General features: G+C 33.7%; 1 protein-coding gene across 1 annotated transcript; it reads right to left on the reverse strand.

Moving 5' to 3' along the window:
• Positions 1-419: 419 nt before the first annotated feature.
• Positions 420-9,447, reverse strand: LOC120263933. Its single transcript, XM_039271912.1, is given in 13 exon segments — positions 420-616; positions 1,119-1,442; positions 1,859-2,050; positions 2,141-2,323; positions 2,405-2,787; positions 2,915-3,020; positions 4,466-4,564; positions 4,642-4,777; positions 4,880-4,953; positions 4,955-4,990; positions 5,646-5,726; positions 8,919-9,020; positions 9,101-9,447. Coding segments are annotated over 13 exon segments (2,046 nt in total). The 5' UTR covers positions 9,338-9,447; the 3' UTR covers positions 420-523.
• Between the last annotated feature and the right edge of the window lie 2,952 nt (positions 9,448-12,399).

Here is a 12,399-nt window from a genome sequence, read left to right on the forward strand (position 1 = left end):
TTAACAATGGTGAAAATTTAAACCATTGCCTACGATTTGTTACTACAGTATAATAAAACAGAATAAAGTCACTACAAAAATTGTAGACAAAGCCACAACCCTACGAAAATTATCTATTTGTGTGAATTGGACAGGATACTTCATAAGATATCCACTTAAAAGTTAAAACGATACACCCACTTCCTAAAAGGACAACAAAACACAAACATGAAACTCATGCTTTCAGTGAATTCCAACACACTAAATGAAAGCTCTGAAAACTATTTTGTACTCTTGAAAGAGCTGTTAAAGCCCACAGGCTTAACAAGCAATTTATTTATTTATTAATAGTGAGTAATTCCCACTAACATATATATATATATATGGAACTCCTTTTGGGTAGGTTGGTTATTAACCAGCAGAAGTGAACATGCTACTGGTAGTAGAGAATACATATATATATATATATATTGGACAAAATGAATAAATCAACGTATGTAAATCAATGAACAAATAAGTCTGGATTACAAATATACATAGCAACTTATGCAAACATTTGTTGGATGACTGCCTCTGCATTCCCATTGTATTGCATCAGAAGATGTATGGCATCTGATCTTGGCAAAGCGACGAATTCCTGGAAAACCAATTGATGAATGCAATGAGCATGCTTAAGAGATTGATGACTTGAAGAACAGAGAGACTATAAAATTTTAACAGACGTGAAAAGCACATAGAAAAGCATTAGAAAATCGATAGCGAAAAGTTGTTGTGGGTCATTTTCGCTTTGAAATAACACCTAGTCTCAATTTCTTGCAACCAACAATAACCTACTAATCGTCCTTTTTTCTCTTCCCATTCCTTTTATCTTCCATTATACTTGATCCAAACACACCCAAGAAATAGGAGTAATATCCATCAAGATTAATGCTAAGTAATTGATCCAACATGGAAAATTTAGGAAAATAATTTAAAAGCATCTTAACAGAACAAACTGTGACGAGATTGAAAATTTAGCATATTGGAGGATATACCCTCCCGTAAAAACAAATCCAAAAGAACTGATGTCATCTATGTGCATCATTCATTACAATGCAATTAGCAAGTATAAGAGACTGAAGCAAAAGCAAAGAACTTACCATAACTTTGAGAATCGCATTCTCATCAAAAACACTTTCATTGGATGCAACTTGAGTCGGACTGCTACCATAATCTGTTATCTTGCTACTTGAACTAGTAACTTGTGAAGAAGATCCATGTGTCTCATTATCTGCCTGTGTCTTGGATGTACTATCAATGGGTAAAGGAGCATCAAGTTCTTTCAGAATGTTTATTTTCAGAAACTCTTCAAAACGATCCTTCCACATTTGAAGTTTAAACCACTCATTATGAGTATGAAGTGTTGCTCTCATTATTTTCATCAACTGTGGTTCTTCAATACCAAACCTCCTGCTCATTGCAACCTATACAAAAATCATTAGTTGCTTGAAATTCTGACAAGGTTTCAACAAATAGCGAGGGATGTAACTTTTAATTCCGGGCATGAACAAACAAGACACAGCAAGTACTTGGGAGTATGAATTATCAGGTTCATTGTTTAAGTTTAAGACCATCAGGAAAGCTGAAAAGGACAAGCCTTCAAGTGCATAAAGTTACTTTCTTATTTTATAGAGATCAGACACCACCTCTAATCATCGTGATTTAAGGATTGAAAAGAATAGATGTACAAAATTCTCAAGTTATTGATGGTCTGTCAAATACAGTAAGCAAACAATTAAAATAATATGGTTCAAATAGAAACAAAAATGTACTCAAACAAGATAAATGACAGTAAGCAAAACTCATAAATCATCTAGTTGAACAGTTAATTGCAGTTTACCTGTAGAGACGTCGCGAGAAGGGACAAGCCTTTAGTCATCACATCTTCATTAGGTTTAAGCAATGCCAACAGTGTCTCTTTCAAAGTTTTCAGCAAAGATTCATTCTTTGAAGCTAGAGGACCTAAATGAGATGATGCAACTCGAAGAGCCATCGCATGATTCCCAGCATTGACCAATTTCTGAAATTCAACCTGACATATTGTCATAATAATAATGTTACAATCTTGCAATCAGCAGGTTTATGCATTATCAAATGGAAAAAAATTTGCATGTCAATATACCTGTTTCAATTGAAACAATAGAATAGGATTTTGAACAAAAAATTCTGGATCCAATGCATTTACTTCCTCAACAACCTCTGCAACCATACCCTTATTAGCCAGTTCCATCATCTCTAAAATAATCTCATACTTGTGATCCTCTATATCATTGACATTATCAAAAGTAGAATTACTCTCAGAGACCTGTACATAAAAAGGTGACAATAGAAGCTTAAAAATGATACTTATAATTAAGAAGGGTAAATATAAATATTTTCAACTTACCTGCTCTTCACCTGGCATATCTCTATTGGAATGAACTAAGGATGTGAATTCTTGTAAAATGGAACTGGTAGAGTCGACATCAGGTGTAACTTCAGACCTCTCAATGCGCCCTCTCCATCTCTTTCGCCTCCTTTGTCCAGTAGCATGATTTCTGCTTCTCCTTAACCTTCTATGATACTTCACTTGGTGAGTCATGTCACTTGTGCTACAATCGCCATGAGCTCCTGCAGTCTCATCGGCAGATCTCATCTCAACATCATTGTTCTGACTACTGACAACATCAGCATTGGATTCTTGAACACCTTCCTTGTTAACCGTGCTATCAGACACTTCACCGTTAGATGATCCATTAGTTATACATTGTTTCCTCTGAGATGTACAGTCTGTTGAAACATGCATAATTTGATGCCATAAAAATCACACAAACTTGCTAAATGCTAACATAATTTCCAAATTGATTAATGCCATAACTTTCAAAGAGGAAGATACTGTGATTTTCATAATTTCTACCTGATGAAGATGGAGTGGTACTTTCCACAATGCCCCTATAAACACAATATTCACGGACAAGCTCATCAAGCATCAAAGCATTCAGTTTCATCCGGCACAACTCATTCTGTAAATGATGTATAACAAGTTAAAGCAACTGACAAGAAACTCAGAGATAAAAATTAGTATATGAATAAGGTGAAAAGATTTGTATGGGTATTATAAAACATGAAATGTTATTGCAACTTCTTAAAAAAATTCCATAATCCTCAGTCAAAATTAAAAGTGAGAGTTGATCTGCAGGTCCAAAATTGTTTAGGAACCGCCACAGGATGCATATAGAAAAATAATAGTATCATCTATCAAAATGTAATAATTTACTGGATTTCATGAACTAATATCTTTATCTAACCTGATTATTGTTCAACAGATCTTGCTTTCAATTCAATGCAGAAATTCCAAGATTGCAGTTAAGTTTCAACAAACAGATGAAGTGAATTATGTAACTTGTTATGTTCTAAAGTAAAGTTGTACACAACCCCAAGCTTGAGAGAACTGAGCTCCCAAGGTCTGCTCAAGCTCACATCAACATCTCTCATCCTAGCTTGAGCTCAAAATCCAACTTGAGCTTTTTTCAAGATCAAGCTCTGCCCAAGACAGCCACTCATTTTTGGCTTAAGCTGAGCTGACTAACTATTTGGAAAAAAAAAAATGTTTTCAATAGATTTTAAATAACTTCCTGCAGGGAGTCAAACTCATATTGATAGCTTGATTGAAAGCCAAGCTAACCACAATGACACGTTCAAGATTAGACAAATACTGTATAACATATAATTAATTAAGATACTCAAATATTAATTTTAAATTGTATTGAAAAATATGATATTTATCCTATATAAAATATTTATTAGGTTTTATTCAGGTGAACTCAAAGCAGAGTACCATTGTTTGAGTTCTGCTCATAATAATCAAGCATAACATTTTGGTTCAAGTTAGACTTGTACATTACTCAAACAAGTTCAAGGGACCAGAAATGGGAGTTGAACTCAAAATGTTCCCTATTTCAAGATGCATATATCTACCACACAAAATAATTGTAGACAAAAAGATTCATAACTAAGTGAACAAGTTCACATGCCCAGATGAAAAATCAAATTACAAGTGGATCATATAAGAAAATATATGATTTAGAGCAACATAATATCAAAAAGATGGTAAAGATATTTATAGTACACAGCTGCCTCAAAACAGACATGGCTTAGAAGCAACACTAGGGAAGTGATGAAGAGCTAATTTTCTGGGCCACATTGAGCAGCCAATTACCAATAAAATAAAATATTTTATCTCAAACAAGCCTATATAATATGGCATCTTAAAAAAATTCTAGAACGAAACAAAACCATGCATGGCAATCAAATGCAGCAACAGTCACCAAGCTATAGAACTTATCCAGTGAAACATATAGTTGCATACCACAGAACATAAGATACCTCCAGTAGTCAATGATAATAGACAGTCACATATAAATTCAGATCCAATCAAAATGCAACAAGTATGGAAACAAGTAAAAACCTGAAATGCCTGAAATAAATCGCCTTTAGCAAATCTTAAGCTATCAACTGCATCTTGCCTTGTTAGGCCAGCTGCATGGACCAGAGCTTGTATATCAACCTGAAGATTAAAATGAAAACAATGAAAACCTCCACAATGATCTTTGAATGGTTTTCTTAACATAAATGTCTGAATACCTCTTCAAATGGTGGCACTTCATACAAGCTTTCATGGGAACTTATAGGGGGGTCACGATCCTCAAAGAGGAACCTCTCGGTTATATCTGATATAGGAGATGGAATATCTTGGTGGGTGCAAAATACTTTATGAATACTGCAGAAAGTTTAGTTGAACCATTTAGGACCATAATTCAAGATTAACTAAGTTCAAAAAATGTAGAGATGAATCTAATTTAAAAAAAAAAAAAAAGCATACCTCATCAAGTATCTCAAAGTCATCATCAAAAGTGGGTCATAGGCATGTAGCTGAGCTCTAAGTATAGAAGACAATGATCCCAGCAAGATCAAATCTCCTCCTTTCAGACCACTGAATTAGACACAAAACAAATTCTCTCAAATTTTCAATCAAGCATTTACTGTACTGTTTTTATAGGATAATATAATGTTAAATTGAGAATCTATACCAGCTAAGGTAACTAGTTAAAAACAACTACATTGGCTCAAGCAATGCCTGTACATGTGGTAATTCCATGCCAATATAACTGCAGACCATGCTTGCATGGAGAAACCTAGATTTCAGCAAAACATTTGCATCCATTCCAATGTTTCATCATTATCAAAATGTTGCTGGTAAACCAAAGCTTGAAAATGAAACCCAGTCTTAAGTGATAGGTGTCTATGGTGTAGTACAATCTCAGGGTGTGAGCTCTGTGAAAGCTATACACTGGACAATAGGTACACCATGCAAATACTTTTCACCAAGTATTTATATTTACTCAAATGCGTGTCAGGTTCTTGGTTAACACCAACACCCCAAGCAACTTGCATTTCCCATAACGATTATTATAGTCTTCAAACAAGAAGAGACAGAAATGACAATCAAACAAGTACCTACATGCTTGTAAATTATACTTTGAATTACAAATGTAGCACCTTAGTGACTAAACCATGACACAGAGATCAAATAAGCCTGATATCAGTATTAATCATGCAGTATCAGTTATCAATTCAACCAGTAATACCTCATTTGTCACGGGGGAAGTTTTATCATCTTTATCATATATCAGTGCAAGAAGTACATGCTTAAACTCTTCATAAGCTTCCTGCAAAAATATATATAAAAGGTGAATGGAAAGAAAATAAAAGAAATGTTGAAAACAAAAAGTAAAAATTAAACAGAAGCTACTTTCATGTATGACTTAAAAAGTATAGCCCGGATAAGCTAATTACAGTAGGACATGTGACACAGGTGATACAATGATGAAATAATTTATTAGCCGACCAGAAGAAAAACATTAAATATTTAACATGAACTTAATCAGCTTAATCAGCCATACTATATCAGGGAGTTAATTTATAAAGCTAAGATACTCAGCTGTTGTTGGAATATTACAACACATAGAACTAGGGCAAATCAAGCTTGAAAATGAAACGGAATTAGCAGAACTCTACTACTGCTGAAAATCAATTTTTATATCACTAAAACAGGAATTAATTATGGTTTTGTTGCATTTTAAACCAATTTTTTTGTGTTTGAATCCCTACCTTGTTGCATACTCATGGCTTAATCATATAAAAGAAAAGTCCTTTTATTATATAAACAGCAGAATTCCCAGTTTTAAGTCCAAATGCGACCATTAGATTTCATTGTGGTGAATAAGACAAAAATTCATTGAGTATACACTTGATGATACCAACCAATCTTGTGTTCTATTTCTGAGATGTTTCATCACTAGATGATCTTATTTTAGAAGATTATTCGGACGTTTTAATATGCAGTTTCATAAGTGTCTGGACTGAAAAATAATGAAAAACCAAAAAAGAAACTTCAGGAAAGAAACAATCAAAATAGTATTATTAAAATTCACATACCCCAATAAGTCATAATTGTGAATATATACACTGATAAAAAAATTCATATTTGAGTGTATACAACAACAAAACACCAATATTTGCATTTATGCCCATGTGATCAATGGTGAACAGAAGTTTTTTTTTAAAATACCCTGAGAGCCTCGTTGCTCCCTTACCACACTCAGCAATCTAACTTAAGGACAAAAACAAATTGGGGATAAAATTGACTTTCTTAGGCAAGTTCATTTGACATTGATATTTTACTATTTTGTAGAGGTAAAAAAAAGAGGTATGGATTTTAGGGGCACATACCACTTCTGCAGAAGGCATTCATGCAAATTTCCCTTAAATACTATTACAAATTGCCCTTTGTCATAGCCACCTGCTTTGCCATGCTATCCTTTTTATAGTTGGGATGACCAAATAAAAGCAAACAAGGCGAATTGCAACTATCTCCATTCCCTCCAACAAAACTCCAAGCAACCATCAATCAACAATTTCCTCTTCTTTCTCACTACTTTTTTATTTTTTTCTAGAAGGAATAATTATTGCATGTATGTTGTCTAATGAACAAAGCCTACAACGGATCAAAAGCCACGTGATAATAAGATGCGCCTAAATCCACATGGAGCTAATCCATAAGATTATTGGTCCACTGGGACCAAGTTTAGTATTAGTGTGTATGGGTGCCAGGGTGTGGAAAGAGACAAAGATGAGAGAATATGAGCTAACAAAATAAATTTTTGGCCCAGTAAAAGAGAGATTATTTTAGGTTATAACTTGGCCATGTTCATACAGACTTTAACTTGGTCAGAGACTCAGAACAAGGCCATTTAGAAACCAATTAAGATGTGGGACTCTTTGTAATTATTTTTGGGGTTTTCAGAAAATTTCTATAAGGAAAACAAGAAGGAAAATTATTTTCTCGGGCATGATTGAAAGAGTACATTAGATGGAAAGTAGACTAAGAAAAATACGTTGATAAACTTTTCTTTTCTTTTCTTTTCCTCTAACTAACCTAAACCTAAAGACATTGTTTATCCAAGTTCCAATTGATGGAAAATAGAGGAAACAAAACAAAAGGAACATCGAGAATTGTTCTGTTGTGCTTAATGGAATGAAGAACATGAGATAAATAAGCAAATGAAGAAATTAAGATAGATAAGAAAATGAAGCAAATAAGAAGGATAAGCTAATGAAGAACATAAAATGGATAAGAAAACAATGAAACATGTATAGCTAGATTTTCTTTGCTTTGATTTCCTTTCTTTTCCTTTTCTTTTATTTGCTGTAAGTTTAAAAACAATCTTAAATTTCAAGCCAAAACCAAGTACTGTTAACATTCAAATTAAAATGAATATAGTGTGAGAATTGTTATTTAGGTTTACTAGAGTTTACTAGTAATCATTGTTTATTCTGCAATATACTTGTACCTGACTTTGATGATCTAGATTATGCCTTCAATTTATCAATGTGAAATGCCCATAAAAAGGCTTCTACTTTTATAAGATACATAAAATAAGAAAGAATCAGAATCATTAAAAATTACCAATTCATAATGTACCAAATACGAATTAAAAAATAAACCTCTGATTCTAATACAAACATCCAATTGGAGATTCATCTATTTTGTGCGTAAATACATTCACAAGACTTAGCAGCTTCCAAAAAAAACAAAAAAAAAAATTGTCTCGAGAAAAGAACCATTAAAAAAAATGTAACAAAATCATAAACCAATCACTGTTAATATTGAAATGAAAAAAAGTATAGTCTGCAGTATTCAGCTTGTCTTATCCCACATTACATGTCGAAGGTAGAGGGGTTATTTAGGTTTAATATTTACATTATTTTGACAATCAAGGTTATCCCTTCAATTCACCAATGTGAGTTGATCATACAGAAGCTTTATCCCTTCCTACTTTACACTGTTAGAGGACAGATAACTTAAGAAAGCCTCATAATCCATAAACATATCCACAAGCCTTAGTAACTTCAAAAAAAATTCTCATCAAGAGAGAAGAACCATCTTTGATGAAATCACAGACCAACCACTGTTCATATTGAAATTAAAAGAAATAAAGTCTATAGTTTGTTATTCGGCTTGTTTAGAGTTTATTCATAATGCTACTTATCCCACATTACATGTCAAATGCAGCAGGATCATTTAGGTCTAATTTTACATTATTTTGGAAATCAAGATTATCCCATCAATTTATTAATGGGAGCTGCAGAAACAGAGGCATTACCCCCTCCTTTTTACTTTTAGAGAACACATAACTTAAAAAAGTCTCATAATCATAAAAGACAAAACAATACATAACATACCAAAGTCAAATAGTCAGAAAATGAATAAATACAACGAATACAATGATCCAATGAGCTATTTTTCCATAACATAATCTCAAAAATGAAAACCATATAAAAACTGGAAATCAAATTACCGGATAAGCATCAAGAGCGCAAGGAGCAAGTGCAACTCGAAGACATTTCATAGCAGAATCGCGATCCTTCACCGTACCCCTCCTCAACAACTCAATAAACCTCTACAAAACAAACACACAAAACAGATCAAAATCCCATCTTTTAACAATCAACTCAAAAACACAAAAACACAAAAAGGCACCTGCTTTTGCAGCCGAAACAAGATGCGATGGTCGTCAAGGATTGCCGGCACATGGAGGCGCAAGAGATCGATGGCGCAATCGATGTCGCCATCCTCAACGCAGCGGCGGATCTGGCGGATGAGGAGGCGGGATTGGTGGGAGTCGGAGGACGGGGAGTCGTCCAACAGGCGCTCGGATTGGGCGAAGTCGAGGACGAGGGAGTCGAGGGCGTCCCAGTTCACAGGCATTGAATCCATGGCTTCGTGGTTCTCCCGCGAGCGAGGAAAAGGTAGGAAGAGTCTACAGAGAAGAAGAATCGGAGTGGTGATTTTCAGAGGAAATGAGAATTGGGAGCAAGCTTTGAAAAATTAGGGCAGTGAATGGGCCTAAATGGGCTTGGTCATGTGCCTTGCTCTTCTTTCTTACTTTGTTTTCATAAATGTTTTGTTAGTTATTAGATTTTTGCTAAAATTGAAACTACAAACTAGATTATTTTGTGACAAGATTTTTTTATTATTGTTATTTATTAGCAAACTTTCAATGTTGAGCTTAATATAAGGTTTCTAAAAAAAGTCTCTATAACTAAAATTCTAACTTGTTATAAAGTTTAAAATGATAAAACTAGCCATCTTCACTGAAAGTATTAATTTTTTTTAAAATAATAGTATATTTAATTATGGATTTTACTTAAACATGTTTAGTGAATTTAAATAGGGTTTGTTTTTCTTGTTTATGTCTGAGAATTCGTCTAATTAATAATTATGTGTATTACCCTCAATTAAAATAGATACTACGTTTAAATTTTAAAATTCAATTTATTTACATATATACCCTTCTATTGATATATACTTCATAAAAATATATTATGAATTATATATAGACATTGAGTTATAATAATAATAAAAAAAATTTTTTAATTTTCTACACTACTAGTAACATTAATTTTTATTTAGATGCAATAACCAATAGTGCATGTGGGGTATATATACATACATAAATCGAATTTTAAAGGGTCGTTTGGTTCGCGGTATTGTAGAAAGATTACCATGTGTTACGTGTTAATCTAAAAATATTACTACATTTGGCATTGCACCAGTGATAATTTTGATGGTAATATCACATTACCAATATGAGAATATTACCAAGAAAGTTGTTAATCCTATTACCACCAAATTTGGTGTCTATCATGGATTACCGTGGTAATCTCATAATTTTTTTATATTTTAGCAAATTGATTACTATGACAACCAAACATGGTAATGAACTATTCCCGTGATAAGTGTTTCTAACCAAATATGGTTATATTAAATTATCATAATATTCTCAACCATATAACATTCCCACTCATATTACCATGGTAATTTTTTTACGTGGTAATATGTCATTACCACGAACCAAACGACCCCTAAGGGTATTCATATATTTAGTTTTATTAAAGGGTATATGAATAATTTGGTGAATGTTCAAGGACACACAAGTAAAAAATTGGTAATTAAATTTTATTGTACAATCTCTTTGGAAGTAGATGTACCATTTTCAAGTTGATCAAGAAAAAAGTACTATAAAAAAATTTGATAATTGTATAGAACTTCCCCACCATTGTTTGATGCACTAGTCATTGTTCGCTCTATTATTTTGGTACTATATAATTCTTTAATTCTTATCAAATTTTTCTTAGAAATGTGTTTAATTTTTTCCATCCCAAATAAATATATATATTGATGTGTTGAAGTGTTCTGCACACTACTCTGCAAGTGTACGAGTCATTGATAAGTGTTATATCATACATATCTTATTGATTATCTTTTGCACTTAAGTGGTCTTCAAGAGTATTTTTATGGATGATTTGGAACTTGGTTTGTTTTATTTTTACTTTTAGGGGAAAAAGTACAATTTGAGCCAAAAGTACGAAATCGGAAGCAAAAAGGGGCCGTAAACAACATTCAGAGAAATACACGAGCAAGGTACACGCCCATGTACTTGCAGATGTATCCTTCAGATATCGATAAGCTGAACATCCAGAGAAATACACGAACTATGCACATTATTGTGTACATGACCGTACACTCCCAGCCCAAAGTCATATCAAGAAAAACACGGGCATATATATGATGTACACGCCCGTGTACATCCAAGAATCCAAAGGCATGGGCCATAGGAGAACACAGGCTGAACTGAGACACACGAGTCATGCATCTCAAGAGCTGAAGAGCAAACAATCTAGAGATATATACGGCCAGTAGAAAAAATATACGATTGTGTACACCTAGCTGTGTAAACTGGGAGTCGTGGTTTTGAATTCATCTAGAGATCTACACAAGTAAAGTACATGGGAGTGTACCTGTACGTGTACTTAATCGATTCATAGCGGTATAAAAAGAAAGCTGAAAAAAGTTATTAAAGAGCTAGTTTTTAGGAAATGTACTTTGGGGGCAACAGTTAGGGTTTCGAGCCAAATCAAAGAAAGAAGAGGGAGCTTAAAGGAGTCACCAGAGTGACAATCCAAGGTAATGATATCGGCTCAAAGGAGCTTCCACCCAATTGGACACGTAATCCATGACGACTAGAATGTATTTATTTTCGTTAGAGCTTGGGAATGGTCCCATGAAGTCAATCCCCTATACATCGAATACTCCATAAAAGTAAGTATTGATCTTTGTAGAAGTAGTTTTTCAAATCATAAAAGAATTTCTTTTCTGCTAATATGTTAACCCTCTTGGGAGGATATTATCAGACAAGTAGTTGGTGAAATTTGTAAACCATGATGTTTCTTAATCACTTGACTGTCCCACTCCATAAAGATGTTCCTTTGGGACTGTGTCATTTAGCACTTGATCGCTCATTACTTCCATGTGTGGATTCTCTATCCTGGACAAGTGATCCGTAGCTAAGTTTTTGTCCCTTTCTTGTCTTTGATTTTTGAATCAAACTCTTGCAATAGAAGCATCCACTGTATCAACTGTGGTTTAGCGTCAGTCATACTCTGTAAATATCACAAAGCTGAATGATCTGTGTACACAATCACCTTTGATAGAATCAAGTATGACCTGAATTTACTGAAGGCGTACACCACTGCAAGTAGCTCATTTTCTGTGGTTGTATAGTTTTCTTGAACATCTGTTAGGGCCTTGCTTGCATAATAAATTGGTTGGAAATGCTTATCCCTTCTTTTTTGCCTAAGAACCACTCCCACTACATAATCACTAGCATCACACATGAGTTCGAATGGTAGATTCTAGTTGGTTGTAACCATTATTGGAGAATGAATGAGTTTATCCTTCAATATATTGAACGAATCCATAGCCTTCAATAAAGTTGA

This window comes from Dioscorea cayenensis, chromosome 6, assembly GCF_009730915.1.
Source record: "Dioscorea cayenensis subsp. rotundata cultivar TDr96_F1 chromosome 6, TDr96_F1_v2_PseudoChromosome.rev07_lg8_w22 25.fasta, whole genome shotgun sequence".
Classification (NCBI taxonomy): domain Eukaryota; kingdom Viridiplantae; phylum Streptophyta; class Magnoliopsida; order Dioscoreales; family Dioscoreaceae; genus Dioscorea; species Dioscorea cayenensis.